Here is a 26,372-nt window from a genome sequence, read left to right as displayed (position 1 = left end):
TGATTTTAGCCCAGGGAGACTGACATCAGACTTTAACCTCCAGAACAGTAAGATAATAGATGTGTGTTGTTTTAAGCCACTAAGTCTTAAGTGTTTTGGTCAACCTCTTGTTAACACCAACTTGTAATGTCACTGGTGCAGCTGTGATATCAAATGCTTATGGCTAATTGTTTTTTCCAAATACCTTGTGGGTAGGGCTCTTAGCACAGAGCTAGCTTTGGTCAGGCCAAGCAAAGGCGAGCTCTGAGAACGGAACTATTCAGCGAGCTTTCAGACAGTTGAACAGTGATACTTCCCCAGGGAAGGGCTTTTGGGGCAGTCCAACCTGTTCTTCCCCGTCCAGTGTCTCGTAGGCTGCTGGTTGTCACAGCTGCTATAGTTGCGAAGCTCTTGGCTTTCAAGAGCTGGGGAGAGGGTGATCGTATTAGGGCAATTTAAAATGCCAGAGGCTCTCTGTTCTTACTAGATTCAGCCATTTTTCTTGAATAAACACTCCTTTGATTGTCAAAAGCTCATGTTCTGAAAATGTAGATTTTAGCGATTTTTGCCAGCATTCTCATTGCTTTTTAGAGGAGGGATTTTCAGAGGCCCTTCCCCTACCATCTGGAAGTTGAGCCCATCTTTTGCTGAATTTCTACCCTGGAGAGCTGGCAGATCAAGGCTGGGACTCAAGCCCAGCCCCTTCACGCTTATATTTTTCTCAAGGTGGATCTGAGCAGCCTACCTCCGAGCTCTGTTTCCAGCAGTCCCACCCAGGTCTCATTTACTGCTCTGGATCTCATTGTTGCCACGCTGCTTCCTTCCCCAGAGGCTACAGCATAAATGGCATAGCTGCCTGCTGTAAAGCGCCTTCCCTGGCCACAGCTGGGTCTCGCTGGTCTCTGAGGATGATGAAGCTTTGGGAGGGTGGGTGCATTAGCTCTTTTGGAAGGAGTCCTTACAAATCTCGTCTTGACACTGCCTTGGGGTCTAAGATTTTCCAGGAAGCCTTTTTCTGCCAGCTCCCACGCTGTTCTGTTAAGCAGCCGTACCTGACCTATGCTCTTCGAGCCAGAAAAACTGGCTCTAGTCCTGGATTTGATATCCACTGTTTTTTTGATGTTAGACACGTTATCGCATTTATCAGAAACTAATTATCAAGTGGTGATAAACTAGCTACATCACAAGACTCTTTGGGTATTACATACGATAATTTATTGGAAAGTACCTTCTGTAGTCTCCATCTTATTTAACCAAACAGTTTTAGACTCTAGGAATTGACACACCTCAATATTCATTTTTCTAGAGCTATTTTTCTTCAACTGCTGTTCTTGAGTTTTCTCTAAAGATTATTACCAGTTTTGTTAAAAAAGTATTTTTGTGATAAGGTTGAAGATAATTTTTCAAAATTAATCTCAGTCTGTTCTAGATTATTTGGAGGACTACTTTATAACCGCACACCCCAAGCAATTTTCTTCCTCATCTGTGGGTGGTTTTTATTGTATCGTCATCAACTAGTGTTACCTTTATTGTGGGGGAAAAAAACGGAGTAGAACTTAATATGGAAATGATGTGTTTATTTCAAATAAGAATTAAACGACACCACAACTCACAATAATAAGTTGAATAGAGGCAAATGTTAAAAGAATTAAATTATTAAATCACACCAAAATGATAAAGACAGAACACACACATACACACACACACACACACACACACTTCGCCAAAGCAGCCATCACTATACTTGCTTTTAACAGCACTTTTAGTTTCAGCAAAATGATATCAACTGACATGTGAATCTGATGTTGATCATTTGGAGTATAATGCTTTTATAGTTTTGTTTGTGATTAGCTTGTAAATATTTTTAGATTTTATACTAGTATAAGAGCTGTAAGCATAAGGTGATTATATGTATGCATATTTAAGTTATAGCATCATGAAATTATCCAGCCAACACTAGGGGGTCCATGGGAAAGTTTTTCTTGCAGATGGAATCTGTACATTGCTCAGTTGCTCTGGCTTACGGAAACCAGGGAAAGCTCTCAGGGAGCCCTCAGAAAGAGTTTATAGGCCAGCTGAAGGCATCTCTTTAGGCCACAATGATAAAATGAAGAGATAAAGGAGACTTTCTCACCATGAAGGATAGAAAGCCTCACTTTACCAAAAGACTCAAACTTTGGGGGCAGAAACTAATTAAAAATAAGGAAGAGAAGGTGGTTGACTGGGAAAGAAATAAGTAAAATAAGATAATATTTTGGGAGCCCACTTTCAGAAGTGTGGACCTGGGAGAAGGAAGGCCTAATTTAAAATTCTATTTCTACCCCATATCACTCAATATATCCCTTGGGCTGCATATGGGATACTTAATATTCCTGAGCCTCAGTTTTTTCAATTTTAAATGCCTCTTTCACAAATTTGTTATGTAGGTTAAATAAAATTATAAGAGTGAAAGTGCTTTGTGAACCACAAAGTCCTGTGTGTATGCTAGGGATGCTCCTGCATTCATTTTGTTAGATGTTCATAAAGGGTCCCTGGAAATTTTTCTAATTCTTTACAATTGAATATCTCAGCAAGAAGATAAAACACCCTACAAAGTTCCAGGTCTGTAAAATAAGCAATTCTTCTATCTAATCTAGACTGAGAGCAGAGCAAATGCAGAGTTGACGTATTCTACAAAACCTTAGGGAGATGAGTTTAGGCCAGATCTCTAACTGATAGGGGATTTTGATTTTTTTCAATAGGTTTTTTTTGTTGCTGTTAATCATAAAGTTCCTCTTATAGATTAAAAAAAATCACATTACTCATATTTGTGCACACACATGTTCGTACACGCGTCCACCCACAGAAACAACCGGGTCCATCCATGTATTCACATTTCCGCAGAGATCCATGCAATCCTGTGCTCACACGTGTACCGGCTACCTGCACACACATGCTTGGCTTGCTCTTGAATGCACTCAATTCTCATTGGCCATAGTGATCCAGAGTCTCTCCTGAGTCAGTTTCCAGCCTGCTTTACCAGTGAGAGGCAAAAATGTCCTGATTTCCCCGTCTCACAGCATTTATCTCAACCAGGGATGCCCTAGCATCCTATTCTTTAGATCATCCTTAGAAAGCATTTTGGAAGCCACAAAAGTAGGTTTCAAAGTCAGTCATGTTTAGATTTGAATTATGACCTTGGGCAAGTGACTTGCTCTTTCTGAGCCTCAGTTTCCTAGATTGTAAAATGGAGATAGTGAAGACTCCTCATAGGCACGAGAGCATTAAGTGTAGTGATGTATGAGTTTCCTCTAAGCCTTTTAGTTCTATTTGAAAGCGATGTTTTGGGAATGGTACATATATGTGGATAGCAAGAGTCATAGAAATCTTAAAGTCAGGGATAGATCCTCATGGAGACCAGTGCAGGAAGAGTCCTCCTCCAAAATGGCCCAGGACCCTCAGCCAGAGAAACTCATGGATCTTCTCAATGCTCATTGGCTCCCCTTCCTGAACATCTTCTCAGTTCTCATCTCTCTAGCATGAAACTTCCTTTGCTTGCCCCAATTTACTACTTTCTCCTGATTTCCTATGGCCTCACTGGACATGGCTTTACCTAAAGTCATCCTCTCAGCTTCTGACCCCATTATAATGGCCACCATCTCTGCGTGTTGCCAAATTCAGCATTTGTTACAGAGGAATTTGTTGTCAAGACTCATCTTTTTCACACTGGGTCATATGAATTTACCTTTGAAGTCCCAAAAATCTAGCTGATAAAAATCTAGCTCCAACATTTATTAACTCTGTGACCTTAAGAAAGTTGCTAAACTCTCAGAATCTCAATTTTCTCATAGTCATATAGGGATAAGTATGGTTCTCACCCTCATCGGATTGTTGTGAGGAGTAAATCAGATGATGTTTGGCAAGTGCTTAGTCTAGTACATGGTATATATTGAGCCATAACGAAATGCTAACTACTATGAGTGTCAGTTCTGGCCATAGACCAGAGTTCAACCTAAGAATGGGTTGTCTTTTTGTTAAGTGCTCACCCTTGGCCCATCAGGCACAGCCACTGGACAGCAGAGGCTATGGGTTGTCCCCTTAGATAACAGTGTCAGCAGGCCGAGCTTTCTGTAACTACATCTACTCAAGAGATTACGGGATACGTTTTCCTTTAATTCTACATAAAGTTAAACGATAATGCAATAAAATCAATATATGCATGTATGACTGTCAAATAGTTTTGGAAAAATCCATTAATATTCAAAAACTAAAAACTTCTTTTTGCCTTGCATATTCACTGCCAACAGAAAATAAAAGAGCCGTCTGAGAAATACTAAGAAGAAGACATTCACAGAGTGTTCTGGATCTTTTATCCAAACCTGGGGACTGAGTGGGAGAGAGTGGAGCTTCGTAGAGGTGAACACATGGGCTTTGAAGAGTGAGTGAAAGTTAGCTGATTAACACACTTGACAATGGGGACAGCGGTAGTTTCCAGGGAGAAGATGGTGTGTTCCAACGTGCCCAAACTGTTGGCAGATATACACCTACATGTTCAAGAGGGGAATCCCCATCCCACACCCAGTTTTCCTTGAAAAAGTAAATGACAACCTAATGATTTTAGTTTCTTAACATATACATTTCTCCTCACAAGGTATTTTAGGTTCAGAATCAGAGAAATCTGGATATTGTTACCAGTTACTACTTTGAAGAATTTACTAAATACTTGCCCACTCATGAGTTGAACCAATAATTGCACATTATTCTATAGATTCTACAAAAAGAAGCTTCCAGAAAAATTCTTGATCTATGATGCAGTCATCACATGAACCCAGGCTGCTTCCAAATTACCCTGAAATATTTCTGGGGTTGTCACTGGAGGGTCAAACAAAGGCTCAGAAAACATCTACTTCCACGGTGTTCTTCTCATTCTTCCAGGCACGGAGGTCTTATCTGGGACTGCTCTGAACCTGAGGGTTGCCAGTGCTGTGTAGTCAGCGGCAGGTGGAGGAACGCCTCCCTGAGCTGGGGTTTACAGTTTAACAAGTGGCCCAGAGCACTTGTGCTCAGCTCTTAATGTGAACTTATCAGACAAGTATGCTTTTATTCTTTGGAAAAGCAAAAATGGAGAGATACAGAAGCAAAAAGAGAATAATTTAACAACCATCTGTGTACCTGCCATTTGTAATTAACAGGTATTAACATTTTATGAGATTTGCCTCACACATTGTTAATAAAATATGACTGTGAAGTTGAAGTTCACTGATTAGTCCCGTTCCATATCAGCCCTTCCTTCCCAAGAGACAGCGATTAGGATGAATTTGATGTGTAATTTACCAGTCAAATGTTTATGCATTGAACCCATAAACCATATGCTGAAGTTTTGAAAATTTTATACCAATATTATCATACAATGGTTTTCTTTCTTTAATTAGCTTTGATTTCATTCAACAAAATGTTTTTTGAAGGTCTGTGTTGGTGCATATAAACCTAGTTCGTTTCTTTTAATTACTGAATTCTTTTCCACTGATGGATGTTTAAGTTGGAGTTTTAGAGTTTACCTACATCTGTCTTTCAAGGATCCAGGAATCACATACTTTTCAGGGACCTGCATAGATTCAGATTAAGGGATAGATAGCAAACATGTGGTACTGAGACATCCACAGATCTCTCGGGATGAAGGCTGGTTTGTTGGGTTTTTTTTTTCAATTTTTCCCTTTTGAGTCAAATTTACCATTCCACACACTTTTATCTTAGGCTGAATATTCATTTTACTCATAGTGTTGTATACTGACTTTTAGAAGGCCGTGGAACAAGTCTTTGATTTTTCTGTATATTTCTGAACCCCAGGAAACATCATAGAAGTAGAATTCCATGGTCTGTTCCTTCAATCTACCAAATATTTTCTTTTTCTTTTTTTGCTGAGGAAGATTCTCCTTGAGCTAACCTCTGTTGCCAATCTTCCTCTTTTTTCTGTATGTGATAAGATACAAAGATAGATAAGGCCACAGTATGGCCACTGACAGACAAGTGGTATAAGTCTGCACCTGAGAACCAAACCTGGGCCTCTGAAGTGGAGCACACCAAACTTAACCACTAGGCCATCAGGGCTGGCTCCCAAACTCAGCAGCAGAGGGGAGCAGAATACCCAAATTCACTAATACTGCTTCCGAATTGCCACTTTTCTTCATAATCCATTTAATTGTTCTCTGTCCCCTACAGGAATCTCCATGTACAAAATTGTTTTTACCAAAGGCTCAATATCTCTTTTCTTTATAGAAATGAGAACCATAACAACTGATCATGTGATATTTTTGCCCTGGCTACCAGGAAGATCAGAACCAAATTTGCTGCTCAATCACTGTGGCAGAATTGCAGCCTTTCCCTTAGTGCTGAAGGTTTACTTCAGCTTCGTTTGGCTCTTTCACAATCTATTCCAGACTGACTCAACTAGTTGTAACAGGAGGCCACAATTTATGTGACCCTATAATTATTGTGTAAATTGGACACTTTTAAAAATGAAAGGTGAAAACAAAAGTAGGTAATACTATATACTTCTTTGAAACATCATGCTTCATATAGAGTGATATGTAAGACCCTTCTCTACCTCATGAGACAAATAGTCTTCTTCAGGCATGGTCTTATTTAAATGACTTCTAACTCTTGAGGAAGATGCTGATGCTTTTTTTGTGGGTTTGGGTCTTTGGGCTGCGACATCACCGTGGGCTCTTTCTGACTCATAGTAAGCACTGTGTATGATTTTGCCACAGTTTTTCCTGTCCTAGGAAATAGTTTTGCTCCATTAATGGATTGAAAGGAACAAACAAGCCAAATATCATCATTGTCATTATCAACAATAACTGTAACAAGCACCTTTAGTGATATTTTCAAAGCTGGTCTTAGAAGATGAAGACCTCTCATCATTCATTCCAGGCTTCAGATGTCAGACACGAGGCAAAGTACTTTGCTGATATATCTTATCATATATTTCACTCTTCAAGCCAGTCTCTGATATAGATATTTTTTCCTGGCTTTACAGAGGAGAAAGGTTGGGCTCAGGAAGCAAGAGTTACTTTCCCAGGATCACACAGCATGTACATGGCTAAACGGGAATTGATAGCCCGCTCATGTTCCTCCAGGACCAGGGCCTGTAATCAGTAAGTTCTCTTATGTCAGCAGGTAAGCAGTATTTTTCATTTTTAAATCAATGGTGTTTCTTAGCTGCATAGCTACTGATTTGGTCACAGAGTTGGAGAGGGCATTGCATTGTTTTCAGCAATTATTAACTTAGGAACTATAACTTGAAATGAGGCTTGTTCAGGTCAGAGACATGATTAGTAACAGAATGCTAGCCCTTATCTACCAGTGATTGTGAATCCTGCTTGGGTACAAGGTCCTCTGCTCTATCGGGCCTTGAAGGGAAGAATGCTTGGCTGTACGTGGCAAAGACTCTCACATGGCAGGGGGAGGAAAGGTGACTTTTTGTCCTCTGGGAGAAAGCTTGTCTCAGCACAGCTGAGGCTGTTGGGTTCTTCAGAGGCCATGGCCATCAAGGGCGTAGCTCCTTCCAGTCAGCAGTCAGGTTTCTAGACAGCTAGAGCATAGAGTCTGATCAAATCCATCTCCCTCTTACTCCCTTCTGCCTGCTTGACCTTTCCCTCCTTGTGTTTTTTCCATCTCTATCTTCCAGGATCACGTGAAGTTGCTAAAATGGCTTCTACTGCACGTGGCACAAGCTGAGTCCTCCCCAGGGTCAAGCAGTTCCCTCACTCAAGACAAGCTGTGCAAGCCCCTTACGTCCCCTTGGTGCTTTTTCAACATATCAGCTGCACAAGCTGAGTTCTGCCCCTGTCTGTAATTCCCAAAAGAATTAAAAAGATAAATCTCAGTGTTTCTCAGCCTCTGTTCTGAACTCTCCTGCATGTCCCTGTCCTGCTACCTTTGCTCTGATTATCTCCTTGGTACACATTTCTCCATAGTCTCTTAATGTCTGCTACTCAAATTTTGCTCTTAGTTGTTACATTTGCCTCTGTCTCCCTCTGTCCTGGCTTTGGCTTGCTGCTTCTGGAGAAGATTTACTTGAATAGAGGTACTGGCAACATCCCCTCCATTTGGCAAGCTCAGAGCTGACCCCTTTTAGGATTTTGTTCTGGGAGGCATCTCTCTCATGCATGTTTCCTAGGACGGTTCTAGATAATCTTTTCTTAGTGATAATAAGAGAGAATTGTCACCGTGGATAAAAACAGAACCTCCCTAACTCAATTTAATATCAACAAGAATTTAAGAATACAGAAATCATTAATAGATCTGAACAAATAGCAAAACATATAGCCAACAGGTTATCTGGATGGCAAAGAATCTTCTAGAGTAACTCCTGACTTGCTCTAACCAAAAATTCATATGGATATAGCAAAATAATTGAGGCAAAGGCAGGCTTAGTGACAACTAACAAAATCTTTCTCACTGTACAACAATTATGCTTTTTATTTTTCCCTCAAAAGACAGCGTTGTTTTTACAAAGGATCCGTTCAGAGTTATATTTCATTTGGCCGTCTTAAAGGTAAAAATGGTTATGGACAAATATGCATATTTTATGACAATTGTTTTTTCTCCAGAGAAATGGCTCCTTTGATGTCCAGGGAGAATGGAGTTAAATGTTGCTTTGAACTAGTTTCTTTGTTCTGCAGGCTATTGTGCTAGTTATACCGCACACATGAAATTCTGGAGGGAACATATCCTAATGCATAAGAGCCTGGGTGCTGGAATTAGCTGCCTGGATTTGAATTCTGGTTTTGCAGTTTTCCAGCTGCATGGCGTTTGCTAAGTTACTTCAGCAATGTTATCTTCATCATCACCCTTTGTCAAATAATAGGAACCACCTTGGAGGATTTTGCGAGGATACAACGCAATTCTTCAGGTCGAGAGCTCAGAATAATATTGCAAAACAGTCAGTACTCAATCTCTTATAGTCATTTTTAGTTTGTAAGAAGCCTAACAACTTTTACGAGGTGTAAGGAAGACCACAGGCTCTGTAGTCACACAGTCTTCTGCCATTACCTACGTGTGTGATTTCTGTCGAGTCTCTTCTTGGAGTCTCAGTTGCTTCGTCTATAAAACGGTGATAATTGTACATATTTCGCAAAGGCTCTTAATTGAGATAATACATGTGAAGCTTTAGGCACAAAATAGATGTGTAGTAAATGTTAGTTCCTTTTCACTTTCCCCATTACTGGAAAACCAGTAGAATAAATAGAAGAGGGAGGAAATGGGGGCATTAATAAGGAAATGGCTTTATAGTAAGCTATGCACATGATGGATTAGTTAAGGAGTGGCTTGGAACCAACTTGCCAGGTAGGAGTTCCAACTTTGACCTTGGTCTTCCTTTCCTGCTGTACCTCTGGGTGTCTCTATGCTGGGCACTCTCCTGGGAGTGAGATGGGGAATTACAACCAGTGAGTCTTTTTCCATAACCTGCAGGACCCTCAGAAATCTGCCTAAACAACCCCCAAGGATTCGGTGCAAGGAGTATCTCTGCATGTGTGTCTGTTGTTTGTTTCTTTGTGTCTATGTCCCCATGAGATGGTGCCCAGCATTGATGTTGCAATCTCGGCCTCTGTAATCAGACAGATCTGGGTTGAAATTTCCCCTGGAACACCTTGATATGTGTGACCTAGAGGAAGTTACTTAACTGCAACTGAAAAATAGAGATGATAGTAGTATCTTTCACACAGGGTTGAGATGAGGATTAATTGAGGAGAAAGACCGAAAATCATAACTGTTGGCATGCACAAGTGCTGGGTCAAAGATGACTGCTCAGATTACCACAGTCATTATTAATCTCTCTCTAGATGGGCAGACAGATATAGGTCTGCGGCTGTGGTGTACACGTGGTTGAGTGGGTGCCTACCTCCCTTTTTCTAAGAGAACAGGAAGAAGATCTGCAGACCCTTCTTTCCATATCTCCTGTGAAGGCATCGGAAAGCTCTTCCCACACTGAGAAATTGCATCTATGGATCTCCATTTTCTTGTCTGCAGAATAGAATGATAAGATTTATCTGTGAAACTTATTCATGGATGAATATGACTGTGCCTTTGTAGAACGAAAGACAGTGACCAGCATTCATTTCAAGCATTCAACAAATATGAACTATGCTCCTACTGTATGCCTGGCACTGTGTAGGCTCTGTGGGATGACAGCAGAGAAGAGGTCCCCTGCTCTCTTGGAACTTGGAATTGCTGGAATGTAATAATGTGTCTAGAGAACATGAAAATTTTCCCTTCTTCTTTCATCACTTTGTATGGGAATGCTTTAAAATTTTTGGTAGCTTTGGCCTCTTAATGTCTGTACTCTGCCCACAGGTGAATTTCAAGCTCAGTGTGCCCTAGGCAAGTCAGTTATTTTAAAATCAGGCAGTTGACAGAGGTGGTTTCAAGCCTGAGGAAGTCCTGGGGTGAAAAGGAGCACAGGGAGCATTACAAGGAGGGTTCTTTTGTGGGAACATTTGGGGAGCTGCCAAGTTTCTAATAAGAAATGAATTTGCCTTTATTCAAAGAAGGAAATGGTTCTTTCCCTCACAAAAGAGGAAGGAAAGGCTGTCCTTCTGGCTGTGGTTACCAGCACTGCCTTTCTGACTGGAGGGTCATTAGGGTGAGGAACAAACGTGAAAATGCAGGCCAAGCCTTTAAGAACCTCCTAGATAAGTGATCATGAAAGGTAAAAAAGTGTATGTTACTAGAAGGAAAGAACCAGAACACAAAAAAGGGCATTGCAGCATAGCATTGCACATGAAATGTGCAGTATGGGTCGGTAAGTTAAAGAGAAGGGCTGGACAAGTACTACTTATACTTAAATCCTGGATATGGCAGAGATGGCTGGAGTTCCGCACCTCTCTCTGCCCCTCTGTATTTCCCAGAGTTCCCTGCAGTTAGGTTGGGGCTCATGTGACTGGGTTCTGGCCAATGGGGTGTGGATGGAAGTGACTAATTTGATTCCTTGAGCACCTCCTTAGGTGCCAGCTCTCAGTCTCAGCCTTGGGGACTCAGTAGGAAACACAACTAACAACTCATGGTGCTTATATATTCTGAGATGGTGGGACAGACAGTGAACATGATGAATAAGTAAAATGTATAGTAAACTATATGAATAAGTATAATATATAACCATGCATTCATATATAATTTATACATAATGTATTAAATATATGTATGAAATACAAATGTTTATATATAATTTCCTAAATATAAGCAAAACAATATTTATATGTATGGGTGTGTGTGTACATATATATATATATTACAAAATATAAAGATAGTGATAACTGGTAGGCCAAAAAAGTAAATTCATTATGGAGAATCAGTTTATAAGTACAATTTTTAAGAGAGTGTCCAGGGAGGCATCACAGAGAAAGAGAAATCTGAGTAAAGAGGGGAAGCAGGAGGAGTACTAGCCATGCACTTATCTGAGAAAAGAATACTCCATGGTTTTCATCACATGCAGGGAGGCGGGTGGCTAGAGTGGAGGGAGGGAACATAACAGAGGAAGAGATCAGAGAGGGAAAGAAGTTTGAGTAATCTGTGGCCTCAAAGGTCGCTGTAAGTTTATTGGTTTATAGTTGAAGGGAAATGGGGAAGCCAGTGCTTGAGGAGTGAGATGTGACACATTGCAAAAGAATCACTCAGGTTGCTGTTTTGATAATACACTGAAAGGGACTTGGGGGACAGAGGCAGGGACAGAAATAGGAAGACCAGTGCAGGGGCTTTTCCAATATTTCAGTTAATAGATCAGGCTGGCATGGACCAGGAATGGAGGTGGGAGACATGATCAAATCTGGATGTATTTTGAAGATAAAGCCAACATGATTTGCTGATGAGCAACATGTGGAGAGTGAGAGCAAGAGAGGAGTCAAGGGTGACTCCAAAGGTTTTGCCTGAGCAGCTGAAAGAATGGGGTTGTCATTCCCTAGATGGGAAAGGCTACAGAAGGAGTGTGTTTGGGGGATATCAAGAGCTCAAGTGCGACATGTCCACAGGATGTCCCAAGTTTAGGGTAGAGTTCCAGGTGGAAGATGCACAGTTAGAAAGTCATCAGCTATAGAAGTCACCAAGTAATTCAGAAAGTGCTTAAAGCCACAGGACTGACTGGGATCACTTTTCTTAGCTCTCTTCATACAAAGTGGTTGAATCACAGGGTCAGGGGCAGAAAGAGAATGAGTCGGCCTGAAGGATGGGAATTTATGAATGGAGAATGGCCTCCGAGGCAGCCCACCTCCTGAGGGAAATTTTCTGGACTTCCTGGCAGAACCCAGACAGCATTAAAACAGAAAAACAAAAAAATTACTTTAGGGGAATTTTACTAAGTAAAAAAAAGTATGATCAATTATTTACTAAATTATTTGGTAACCACAGGTGGAAGGTACACGTTACAGCCTTGATATTGGCATGCATAACAACAGGCATGAGTTTCTGATGACTCATCCACTTATCCCAATCATAGGTCATCTGGGAACTCTGGGGACATTCTAATGCCAGTCTTAGTTCTGAGGCAATTTCCATAAAGTAAAACAGGATTCCTTCTCCATTAAAAGCTGAATAACACTTGACATGTTAACATAGAACTCACATAATCCACTGCTTGCATAGGCCAGGAAGAAAATGTAAATAAATTTAAATGGCTAGGTGTGTAGACAGGAGTGGTAGAGTTTGTGACAAATTAGGATTCAGCAACTGTTACCATGCAGGAATGGAGACTCAGTTTTCTGCAAATTTATTTATTTATTTATTTAAAGATTGGCACCTGAGCTAACAACTGTTGCCAATCTTCTTTTTTCTTTTTTCCTGTTTTATCTCTCCAAATCCCCACTGTACATAGTTGTATATCTTTGTTGCAGGTCCTTCTAGTTGTGGCATGGGGGATGCCGCCTCAACGTGGCCTGACAAGCGCTGCCATGTCTGTGCCCAGGATCCCAACCAGTGAAACCCCAGGATGCCGCAGAGGAGTGCGCGAACTTAACCACTCGGCCATGGGGCCGGCCCCTCTGCAAATTTTTAACAGTCTAGAAATCTGAATTTTATGTGGAAATGCGCAATATTTAAATATTAACATGTAGTTTATTTTACTAAACATTTGTGTACCTGAAGCAACGCATATCTTCTGCCTAGTTGTAGCCAACTGGACACATATTTTCAACCACTGGTTGAAGACCTCACCTGCCGTTTTCATTTACTGAGAAACTACTATGTGTTTGGTGAACACAAGTGAAACAGAACTACATATGGCATGATTGATGTCCACCTGGTGGGGGAGGTAGCAGCTTAACATATGGTGCCATGTGGTGAGTTTGTGAAAGATGGACCTGAGGCAACATGGGAAGAAAAAATTAACTCAAGGGAGTGGCATGTGAGTTAAACCAATCTTCGGGGATGAAGGGGTGTCCAGCTGTCAGGAGTCTGCCAAATTGTTGCATTTGGTTAATTTAGTCTTAATGACTAATCTGTGCTAATCTCTCGTTAATGAGGGTGCACTACTTCTCCGTCACTCCTCGTCAAGGTCTAGGATCCATTTCAGCCACTCACTGCAATTTTTTTTAACAGTATTATCGAAATATAACTTACAAAGCATATAATTTACCTATTTAAAGTGTATCATTCAGTGTATTTTAGTGTATTCACAGGTCTGTGCAACCATTACCACAATCTAATTTTAGAACATTTTTGTCCCCCTGAAACAAATCCCACACCCATTAAGTCATTTCCTGTTTCCTCCTCTGGAGCCCTAGGCAAACACTAATCTATTTTCTGTCTTTATAGACTTACCTATTCTGGACATTTCCTAGAAATGTAATCATACATTATGTGGTCTTTTGTCACTACTTTCACTTAGCACAGTTTTTCCAAGGTTCATTCATGTTGTAGCATGTATTAGTATGTGATTTCTTTTTATTGTCAAACAATATCTCACTGAATGAACATACCACATTTTATATATCCATTCATCAGTTGATGGACATTTGGGTTGTTTCTACTTTTTGACTATCATGAACTATGTTACTATGAATGGTTGCATACAAGTTTTTTTTCTTTCTCTGGCATGCATACCTAAGAGAAAATTGTTGGATCGTATGGTAACTCTATGCTTAAAATTTTTAAGAACTGCCAAACTCTTTCAAAGTGGCTGTACCATTTTACATTCCCACCAGCAATTCACGGGGGTTCCAGTTCCTCCATATCCTCAGCCACACTTAGCTTGTCTTTTATACTATAGTCAACAAATCAGTATGAAGTGCTATCTCTTTATAGTTTTGATTTGCATCTTCAATAACTTATGAGGTAAAGAATATTTTTCTATAGTTATTGGATATTTGCATATATTTTTCGGAGAAATAACTCAAATCCATTCCCAGTTTTTAATTCTTTTACTTGTAGTTTTATTATTGAGTTATAGGAGTTCTTTATATATTCTACTTAAAAGTCCCTTATCAGACATATGGTTTGTAAATATTTTTTCCCATTCTGCAGGCTGCCTTTTCAATCCCTGATGGTATGGTTTACATTACAAATTTTTAATTGTGATGATATGAAATTTGCCTGTTCTTTCATTTTATGCTGTCGCTTTTGGTGTAGTATGAGAAACCATAGCTTAACTTAAAGTCATGAAGATTTTATACTTATGTTTTATTCTAATAATTTTGTGGTGGTTGCTTTTTCATTTAGGCCTATGATGAATTTTGAGTTAATTTTTGTGTATGTTGTGAGGTAGGAGTCTAACTTCCTTCTTTTGGGTGTGTCTTAGAACCACATCTTGCAATGACTGTTTTTCTCCACGGAATTTTTTCTCCACTGTTGTTGAAAATCAATTGAGTATAAATGTAAGGATTTCTTTATGGACTTGAATTCCATTCCACTGATGTATGTGCTTATCCTATGCTTGTACTACACTGTCTAGCATATTTTAGCTTCGTATTAAATTTTTTAGTCAGAAAGTGTTAATCCTCCAACTTTTTTCTTTAAGTTTGTTTGGCTATTCTTGATGTCTTGCAGTTTCATGTGAATTTTAGGATAGATGTCAGTTTCTGCAGAAAAAAAAGGAAGCATGACTGGGATTTCAACAGGAATTGGATTGAATATGTAGACTAGATTGAGAGTGTTGCCATTTTAACAATATTAAATCTCCTGTTCCATGACAATGGGATGTCTTTCCATTAAGTTGTTTTCTTTAATGTTTTTCGATGATGTTTTGTAGTTTTCAGTACACATCTTGCATCTAATATTAAATTTGTGCCTGAAGTATTTTATTCTTTTTGATGCTATTATGAATGGGGTGGTTTTCCTAATTTTATTTTTGGGATGCTTGTCAACGTGTAGAGATACAGTTATTGTATGTATACTGCTCTTGTATCTTGCAGCTTTACTGAACTAATTTAATAGTTCTAATTGTGTTTTTAGTGGATTTTGTAGGGTTTTCCATATATAAGATTATGCCATCTTCAAATATAGTTTTAGATTTTCCTTTCCAATGTGAATGTCTTGCATTTTATTTCCTTGACTAATTATCCTGGCCATAACCTCCAGGGCAATGTTGAATACAAGTGATGAAAGCAGACATATTTGTTTTTGTCTTGTTCCTGATCTTAAGGGAAAAACAGTCTTTCACCATGAAGTATGACATTAGCTGTGGATTTTTCTTAGCTATCATTTAGTAGGTTAGGAAATTAGCTTCTATTTCCAGTTTGTTGAGTATTTTCATCCTGAAAAGGACATTGGATTTTTTCAAATGTTATTTCTGCACCTATTAAGATGATCTTGTGTTCTTATCCTTTGTTCTATTAATATGGTACATTACATTAATTAATTTGAAGATGTTGAACCAAACTTGGGTTCCCTGGATAAATCCAACTTAGTCATGGTGTAATTTTACATATATATATATATAAATATATATATATTATTTTTGTGTATGTATATATTTTGTGTATATGTGTAAATTTTGTGTATATATATATAAATGTTGCTGGATTGGTTGCTTTAGTATTTTGTTGAGAATCTTTGTGTCTATTTCCATAAGGAATATTAGTCTGCAATTTTCTTTGTTATCTTTTTCTGTTTTGGAATCAGGATAATATTGGCCTCATAGAATGAGTTGATAAGTGTCCCCATCTCTTGTATTTTATGGAAGAGTTTGTGAAGAATTGGTTTTAAATCTTATCTGAATGTTTGATAGAAGTGAAATGAAGTAACTCCATCTAGGTCTGGGCTTTCCTTTAATGGAAAATTTATAAAAGTACTAATTTAATCTCTTTGTTTTTATGATCTATTCAGATTTTCAATTTCTTCTTGAGTTTTAGTACTTTGTGTCTTTCTAGGAATTTTCCATTTCATCTAAGTGACCTAATTTGTTGTCATTACGTTTTTTATAGTACCCTAATAATAATTTTATTTACTTAAGATCACTAGTAATGTCCCACTTTTATTCTTGGCTGTATTTATTTGTCTAATGTCAGAGTCTCTTTCTTATCAAGATTTAGTAGATTTTCTTGATTAAATATTTCCTCCATTTGCTGTGTGCCCTTAAGACAAGTTCGAGATTTCAAATGATTTTTTCCCAATTTTATTATTACGGTACAATACACGTAGCATAAAATTTACCCTCAACCATTTTTAAGTGTATGGTTCAGTGCTATCAAATACATTTATAAAATTGTGCTACCATCACCACTATCCATCTGCAGAACTCTTTTCATTTTGTAAAACCAAAACTCCATACCCATTAAACAATTCCCCATGCCCCAATCCTAGTCCCTGACAACCACCATTCTACTTTCTACCTCTATGATTTTGATTATTCTAAGTAGCTCATATAAGTGGAATCCTACAATATTTTGTTATTGGCTTATTTCACTTAGCATAGTGTCCTCAAGGTTCATCCACGTTGTAGCATATGTCAGAACTTTCTTTTTTTTAAATCTGAACAATATTGCATTGTATGTAAATACCCCATTTCTTCTATCCATTCATCTCTTACTGGATACTTGGGTTACATCTACATTTTAGCTATTATGAATAATGCTACCATGAACATGGGTGTAAAAATATCTCTTCGAAATCCTCCTTTCAATTCTTTTTGGTATATATCCATGAGTGAAATTGTTGGGTAATATGGTAATTGTATTTTTAATTTTTTGAAGAACTGTCATACTCTTTTCCACAGATTGTGTTCCCACCAAAAGCACACTTGGGTTCCAGTTTCTCCACATCCTTGCCAACACTTGTTATTTTTTTTGTTGTGGGTGGGTTTTTTTTTTTTTTTTCCTATTTTTTGATAGTAGCCACCCTAAAGAGTGCAAGATGGTATCTCAATGTAGTTTTGACTTCCATTTCCCCAATGATAAGTGATGTTGAGCATCTTCTTTCTTGTTGCTTTTAAGATTCTCTGTTAATCTTGGTTTTCAATAGTTTGACTATAATATGTCTTGAGGTGAGTCTCTTTAAGTCCATCTTGGAGTTAGCTGAGCTTCTTGGATGTTTATATTCATATCTTTCATCAAATTTGGGAAATTTTTAGCCATTATTTTTTCAAATATTTTCTCTCCTCCTTTCCCTCTCTTTTCTGCTTCTGAGATTCCTACAATGCATATGTTGGTCCACTTGAAGTTGTCACATGGGTCCCTCAGCCTCTGTTCACTTTTCTTCAATCTTTTTTCTTTCTGTTCCTCAGTTTTGATAACTCCCATTGTCCTATATTCACATTCTCCAACTCTTTCTTCTGCCCGTTTCAAATCTTTCTCCACATCTTCCTTTAGTTCTTTGAGTATTTTTAAGAAAATTGTTTTAAAGTCTTTGTCTAATAGAGCCACCATCAGTTCTTTTTCAGGGACAGTTTCTGATGATTTATTTTTTCCTTCAATGGACCATACTTTCCTGTTTCTTTGTATATCTTGTAATTTTTTGTTGAAAACTGGACATTTGAATCTAATAATATGGTAACTCTGGAAATAAAATTCTTCTCCTTCCCTAAGATTTGCTGGGGATATTTTGGTGTTTGTTTTTGTTTTCTTGATTGTTTTAGGTTATCTTTGTGCTAAGGATTAGTGTAGGGTATAAACTTAAGGTTTTCCAAGTCTTTTTTGAGGCTGAGCCTTTCCCCAAGCATGCACATTGATTTTCTAATTTTCCCCTTATGTGCAATTGCTTTTGAATGTCCTAGTCTTTAATGTCTGGCTTGCAAAAGACAGAAAAGGGAAAGTCTTTTGAAAGCATCAGTCTTTTGAACCCACTGGAAATCACTTTAGCCAGAGGGGAAGGGCTTGCAACGATGAGGGTAGACGCAACAGCAATGAATGGCCAACTGCCTATTTCTCTGTCTTTGCTATCAGAAGCAGCAATGAGTGATCAGAGCACAGAACCCTGATATTTGGAGGACAGAGCTCCTTCTGCCCACTCTGGTTCTCACAAGTTGTGTGCAAGCTCTTTCTGGAATGCATGCATGGCTGCCTGCCATAGCGGTAGCTGCTATTGTGCTAGGAGCTGAAATTGACCAAAATTAACTGCAATTTACCATCCAAGACTTCCCCTGGAAGTTACAAGCCTGTAACAGACTTCAGCACTCCAAAAGAGTTATATCAGACAGATTCTGCCAACACAATTGTCCTATAGGTGAGGAGAGAGATTCTTGGTGCTTCCTACTCTACCATCTTCCCAGAATCTTCTTTTAAATAATTTTTTAATGTAATTTTCATCAGTTAAATTGTTGCTTTGCTAGAGGGTGGGAAACTTCTTAATTTGCCACTCTGGAAGTCCCTCAGCTTCAATCAAGAGTCTTAAAAATTCTGGAAAATCTGATGCAAGCTCTGTATCTTTTCCCCAGAGAAAAACATGATCACAAAGATAAATAAATTTTCATTAAAACTCAAGAGAATCCTTTAATATTCCTGGAATTTAGGAACATTAGATTAAGAATCCCTTGAGATCTCTAACATCCCATGTTAAAACTTTAATGAAGGGTTTACAGAAGGGGAAGAACATGGGTCTGTAGGTAGTCCTGGATTCCAACTTTGCTCGTGCTAGATTTCTGCTAATCATTTATGAGACAAAATGAGAACTTGGAGAGAATTTGTGTCTAGTTTTTCAGTGGTAAGCAAAGGGAGCATCTGGGATTCTCATCTAAGTAGTATGAGGAAGAGTAATTCTTTGCAGTAAGTCCTCTCCTGGAACCCAAAAGGGTAGAGTGGTATCTTAAGCTTCTCTGTTTTCCAGGATCACTGGGCTCAATAAAATCCATCACTGTCATTGAAGATTAATTAAGATGTTCAGAGGCATCATCTCTGTCCCTACTTGAGGCTCTGTGTTGCATCATTTATATATTGCATATCCACATTGAGTTCCTTTGAAGAGAGAATTCTGTTGGGAGGAAAGAAAGCCCCCCAAATACATGCCCTCTGAGCTCCACACACATCTACCCCAAAGAAGGAAGAATTGCTTATCAAATTTCTCCCAACTGTGATTGAGCCAGGTTTACCAATGAACATGTTGCCATACATTAAAACTCTTGCTCACACAGGACCCTCTCCTGCTCCCTCTCTCTTTTCAAGAAGAAGGCTCTGGTCCCCATGCCTCTTGGCCCATAAAGCCTAAAATATTTACTATATGGCCCTTCTAGTCAAAGTTTGCCTACACTTGTCCTAGAAGAGTGGTTCTCAAACAGAAGCATGAATCAAAATCACAAAGAGACCTTAACGTACACAGCTCTGAGCTACACTCTGAGTTTCTGATTCAGTAGATTTCAGTAAGGGCTGAACATTTGCATTTCTAACAAATTCTCAGTTCACACTGATGCTGCCGGTCCAGGGACCACACTTTGAGAACTATTGACCTGGGCCTTCGCTGTCCCTCACTTACTATTTTCTATCACCTTAGAGATCCTGTTCCCTTTGAATGAAAGTAATACTTTTTTGACTAGAGAAAAGAGAAAGATGTTGCTCTGTTGGAAGACTATTCCACCGTTCTTAGTTATGAGAAGATAGAAGGCTATCTGGAAGTAGGTAGGTCAGACACGGATAGACAATTGAGAGAATTACCTAAAGGATATCTAATTGCTCACCACCCATAGTTAACAAATAATAACATTTTGTCATAGGTACTTCATATTTAAACATTTTTAATATAAATAATATGGATGATTACTTTTACAAATACTACATCCCTTAATTCTTGTCCCTAGTCATTGCTTGTCCATCACCTTGACCAGTGGCAGTAGTATCATGAATTTGTTGCATGTTCTCCTTGTCCATGTTTTTATACTGTTACAGCATTGTATATATACATACACAAATTATAGTGTTGTTTGCGTATATTTTTAATGTTTATAATATGACATCACATTGCAAACATTTTGGTCTTTTTACTCATTATTATATATTTTTCTATCTTCTAGGCTGATACAAATAGTATTTATGTTATATATTTCAAGCGCTGTGTAGTTTCCTCTCAGATGAATATCCTGCATTTTATTTATTCATACTCCCATTGATGGACAGTTAGATTTTATTTCTAACATTGCCTTTATAACAATACCGCTATGAATTTTTGGTACATGTCATTTTATGCATATGAGCGTGAGTTTTTTTCTAGAGTATATACATGGACGTGGAAAAGTAGAATTGGTAAATGTTGTACATTTTCAAATTCACTCAGTATTACCAGATTATTCTCAAAAGTATTTGTACCAATTTGTCCTCTGAATGAGAATGTCCTTTCCATACACTTTACCTGCACCTGGAATTGCAAGACTTATGTCTTAAAAGATATGCCTTTAAGATGCTCACAGTCTGCAGCAACACTGTCCATTAGACATTTCTGTGATAATGGAAATGTGCTTTATCTGCACTGTCCAAGATGGTAGGCACTAGTCACACACGCTACTGAGCAGTGGAAATGTGGTAAGTGCAATTGAAGAACAGAATTCTAAATTTAATTTACATTTAATTAGTTTCATTTTGAATGTATATAACCACATGTGGTTAGGGGTTACCAAATTGGACAGCAGAACTCTAGATGGAGAGAAAAGATCTTCCAACACTAGTAATATCTGAGGAGTGTTGACTAAGAGAAACACATTAAATGAGGCAAATGTTTAGAGGAAGGAGAGACCACTGTCAGGAAATTGGGGGTAATTTGAGAAGGCAAGGATTGATTTAAGAGTAAGGTTTGTGTTGGGAGAGAAATCTGAGTGAACCAGTCTGCACCAGGGAGATGAGTTATTAGCTGCTAAAAATGACAGTTATGACAACAATATGCAATATGGATAACAATTTGTGACACAACATTAAGTAAAAAAATAAAAATAAAAAATGGTGTGGATGCTATACAACTTCAAAGAAGATATTGACTGCAGATAAGAACTGAAAAAAATATATAAATAACCGTGTTAGAGCAGAGACTTTAAAATCGTTACTTTTTTCAAACTGTCTTTATTTATGATGTCTTCTTCTTCTTTTAAAAAATGAGATTTTTTACATTGAAAAATGAGATTTTGTGGCTTTATAAGAACAAACAATTTAATGAACAATTAAGAACCAGATTTATCCATAGTAACAAGGTGATTTTCAGGAGTTGGAAAAATCTAAACACAATCTGACTTGAAAAGCAGAACTTCTAAACAGAGAATCACACAAAATAGAGAGACTGCTACAACTTCCTGATTCTGTGTGTATTCTTCAGCAAAACCTTATTATGACACATTGATTGTTCTAAATTTTTTATTCTAAATTACCTGCTGTGCTGTCAGTCAATACAAAGTGTGAATTATTTAGGAAACAGGTTTTGTTCTTTCTTAGAGGAGCACAAGGCAGCCACTAGTTCTCTTCCAAGTAAAAAACAAAAGACGAAACGGAAGAATCTGATAGGAAACATACCTCATTAAGGTTTTGATTTAATTTTCCTCTTCTCTTTGGCCTTTGCATACTCAAAAAGGAAGTGGAGATTTGGTACATATTTCCATTGGTTTGAAGAAAGATAGACTCAATTGCCTTTATGATTTTGGTGCAAATGACCTTGGGCATCCAGCTGCTGTTTGATTAATCAAAAAAATGAAAACACTTTTTTTATTAAGTAATCTCAAACTTATGGAAAAATTGTGAACGTAGAAGAAAGAACTTTGAGGATATGTTATTGACCTGATGCATTATCTTCCCTGAATAGTGTAGTAATTAGTAATTTCCCCTACACAAGAACAATCTTCTACATAACCATAATAATCTTATCAAAGTCATGAAACTAACCTTGATACATTATTACTGTCTCATCTTCTAATTCCATTGAAGTTTTCCAAATGTTCCAATAATGTCCTTTATAGCGAAAGGGTATAATTCAGAATCACATGTTGCCTTTAGTTCCCCTATCTCTTTAACCTATTTCATGCTAGAACAATTCATGCTTCTTTCCTTGAAGTTCGTGCTCTTGATACTTTTTTTTTTTGGAGGAAGATTAGTCCTGAGCTAACATCTGTTGCCAATCCTCCTCTTTTTGCTGAGGAAGACTGGCCCTGAGCTAATATCCATGCTCGTCTTCCTCTACTTTATATGTGGGAAGCCTGCCACAGCATGGCTTGACAAGTGGTGCATAGGTCTGTACCCGGGATCCAAACCGGTGAACCCTTGGCTGCTGAAGCAGAATGTGTGAACTTGACCACTGGGCCACTGGACCTGCCCAATGCCCTTGATACTTTTGAAGATTGCAGGCCAGTTACAATTTTTACAATATTCCCTAATTTGGATTTGTCTCATGTTGCCTCATGTTTAGTTTCACATTATACATTTTTAGCAAGAATATCTCAAAATTGATGTTGTGTTCTTCTCATTGCATCTGTGACAGCTTTTATTCTCCAAGATGGCTCCAGACACATCTTCCACCCCACGTGCTGCTCTTACAATGTGTTGTTGACTCGCCTACTGTTGAGAGACAGGATCTGTGTTCTCTTCCCTTGAAACAAGGGGGCCTGTGGCTATGGAGGAACTGATGCTATGCATCTTCTCAGATCACATCATAAGAAGCAATACAGCTTCCTCCTGGTCGGTTTGGGATGCTCACTCTTGGGACTTGGTCACCATGTCCTGGGGAAGCAGAGACACCAGGTGTAGTGGGCATGTATAGGTATTCTGTCTGAGAGCCACACATGAGACCTCAGTTGACAGCAAGCATTAACTTCCAATGTCCCAATAGTGTCCTTTATAGGTGAGCAAACTCAGCTGATTCCAGCCTTCAGCTACTGAATCATCCCCAGCGTTCATCTGTTCTCTGTTAACGCCGCAGACATCATGGAATAGAGATGTTTTCTGGGCCATAATGGCTCTCCCCAAGCAGGTGTGGATGCCGGTGTTGCTCTACCGCATCTCACAGCTTTCGGATTGAATTGCTGAGGAACGGAAGAAGAGGAATGAGATTTGGGAGCTGATAAATCATATTCATATTCTAGTGTTACCATTTACAAACAATGTCATCTTTGGCTTCCTGCTAAACTCTCAGTTTCCTCCTCTGTAACGTGTGGATGACGATGAAGGTGCCTCCCACCCGAGGCTGTTGTGAATGCTGCAGGCTAATATCTGCCCTTTCCTTGTGTGCATTCCCACCCATGCTGACACAGATAAGCCTACTCCTAGAAGACAGGGAGTTTTTACTCATCTTTATATACTTAGTGCTTAGGTCATAGTTAACATTCCATATATTTTATATAATGAATGAGTCAATTATATTAAAAATATATTTATAAATTGTAAATTGCTATATGAATGATGGCTATCAAGTCTATCTCTCTGAAATATTTAAATATTTATTAATATATATTTTTATATGTAAAACCATTTTTAAATCTTAACATGACTTCTAGCACAGTTCCTAGCGTATGATAGATGCTCAATAAATTTGAATAATCACGTAAATGGGTGAACGGATGGATGAATAAGTAAATGACTACTAGATGTTTATTAAAGAAGATATTCTGGTCTGATTTAATTTTTTAGACCTTGCACAGATGGAAACCCCTGAGAGTTTCATGTGAATTAAATGAGGGAAGTACTTGGCTAGCCACACAGCACAGAATAGATGAGAGATTTGCCAGTTCTTCGGTTGAGTGGATTGTTTAGATGTCATAAATGGAGAATTTAGCCTCAGAACTGTTACATAGTATAGGAAACTGAATGTGATTATTATACTGGTAATTTATACAACTGTTTTGCAATATATTACAGGATAAAGTCCAAATTTCCAAGCATGGTATTCAAAGCGCTTCCCCATCTGGCTGCAATCTATATTTCCAGCTTCATCTGGCATTTCCCATTCCCTCTATTGTATACATGGATATGAGCTGAACATTTCTCTTTTCTTGGTATTTTTCTTCTCTTGCAAATGGAAAAAAATAGCAACTTCCCTGACTCTTCCATTGGATTGCTGAGACACAAATGATACAAAGTGTAGCGATCAGTAAATATAATTTCATCTGTTAAATATTTACTGATCTAACGTATGGCATAAACTGCTGAAGGCACTGAGGATGAATAAGTCAGAGCCCCCACCCTCACAGTAAAATGAGGAACACAGGCGACAGAATGGTCACGCCTGATAAAATGTTATAACTATTATCAATCTGTATTGTTGATATTATTGGCACATAGTTGGTTATTAATTTTTATTCAACAAACATTTTTCGAGCACACACTATGAGCTAATCAAGTTGTTGGTGTTAACCTAGTTCAAAAGATAAGTCTTTATTTTTCATAAACTTTATTTATCTTAGTGTAATGAATAGTCAATAAATAAGCAAATGGATAAAGGACATGATTGTACTTGGAGATAAACACTAGGAAGAAAAATAAATGAGAATAAAGAGACAGAAACTAATTGAAGGTGGTGACAAGTTTGGTGAAACTAAGGGTCAGAGACTTATAAATAATGAGGGGGAGGCAGCGGGAACAGGGATTGAAAAGGTCCTGGGACAAGAATGTATTTGTGAATTACAGGGCCACAGTAAATCCAGTAATCAGAATAGATTGAGTGGACTACATGGTATGAAATGAAGTTGGAAGTACTGCCAGGGTCCTGACCATGTAGGATGTTGTCCATACTAATAGAGCTTGAATTCTGTTTACAATGTGATTGAGTGTTTTCATTAGTGTTAAGTAGGGGAGTGGTATGATTTGATTTATGTGTTAAATGAAAATAAATAAAAAGGGAGCAAGCGTGTAGGGCGTTGCAGCATCCAATGACGGATGACTGTGGCTTGAACCAGTGTAGCAGTGGTGGAGCATTGAGAAGTGGTCAAATTCATCACAGCATATGTTGGAAGTAACTGGAGTTACTTGCTAATTGATTGGATGTGGAAGGTACAAAAAAGTAATCAAGGTTTTGATCTGATCAATTAGTCATTAGGTAGGTAGTTGGATACGTGAATCTGGAGCTTGGGGAGCAGTCAAGGCTGAAGATATAAATTTGAGAGTTGTGGGCACATATATGGTATTAAAATCATGGGAATTCTTACTTAGGAAGAGCATATGGTTAGAGAAGGGAAGAGGTGCAAGGGCCGAGCCCAGAGTACACCAGGATTTACAGGTGACAAAGAAGGAGTAGACAGCAAGGGAGTCTCATGAGAATAGACTGCTTGCTCACACGATGGGAGACAATCAAGTGGCTGCAATTTCCTGAGCACGCAGTAAGAGAGTGTTCCAAGAAGGGTGGAGTGCTCAATCATGTCACTTTGTCCCGAGATGCCAAGATGAGGATTGAATTTGGATCATTAGCTCTGCTGACCCGGGGGTTGCTGGTCACTCTGATAACTATAGTTTCATTGTAGTGGTGGGAACAAACTCTTCACCGAAGTAGGTTCAAGACAGCATAGAAGAGGTGAAAGGAGACAAGTAATTCTACATCTCCAGTCATTGGATCCATCATCAGTTATATTGAAATCAACAGAAATGGTAATCAGGAGAAATGATAGAGAGAAAGAAGGTGACCAGATACCAAATTCTTCAACAAGTGAAGAAGAATGACTGGATTGTGGTTGATAGTTGGCACAAAGAGAGGTAAGTGTGGTGTAATCTGATGACGTGTATTTTAATGGAGCCATCATGGATTTTTTGACAGACAGAAGGAATGGTATCTTGAAGCAGCAATGAGAAGCAAGGACAATATCTACCCTACATTTGTGCTCTGCAGTACATGGGCTGTGAGAGAAAAGAAAGTTATTGCTTTTGATAGCTGCAAGGGAAGCTCAGGACAAGGAGCAAAAGAGCCCATGAATCAGGGGCAGCCAGGTTGGGCTTCATGGAGGAGGTGATACTTGAAGTGAACATTGAAGGATTGAAGGGGCTTGTCAGGAAGACAGCTGGGGAAGGGAACTTCGTGCAAAGAAAAGCAGATGAATAAACTCAAGGCTG

At 38.6% G+C, this 26,372-nt stretch overlaps 1 protein-coding gene across 1 annotated transcript in view; it reads left to right on the top strand.

The window, feature by feature from the left end:
- LOC139082627 (uncharacterized) overlaps positions 1-7,842 on the top strand; it is a 97,114-nt gene extending 89,272 nt beyond the window's left edge. Inside the window, exons 3-4 of the mRNA XM_070615323.1 lie at positions 6,995-7,112; positions 7,646-7,842. Of these exons, the coding sequence (XP_070471424.1) occupies positions 6,995-7,112; positions 7,646-7,655 (128 nt within the window). The 3' untranslated portion in view covers positions 7,656-7,842. The remainder of the gene's footprint in view (positions 1-6,994; positions 7,113-7,645) is intronic.
- The last annotated feature ends 18,530 nt before the right edge of the window (positions 7,843-26,372 follow it).

Source organism: Equus przewalskii, chromosome 3, assembly GCF_037783145.1.
Source record: "Equus przewalskii isolate Varuska chromosome 3, EquPr2, whole genome shotgun sequence".
NCBI lineage: Eukaryota > Metazoa > Chordata > Mammalia > Perissodactyla > Equidae > Equus > Equus przewalskii.
Note: the sequence above shows the minus strand (reverse complement) of the source record. Positions and strands in the feature narration are given on the sequence as shown.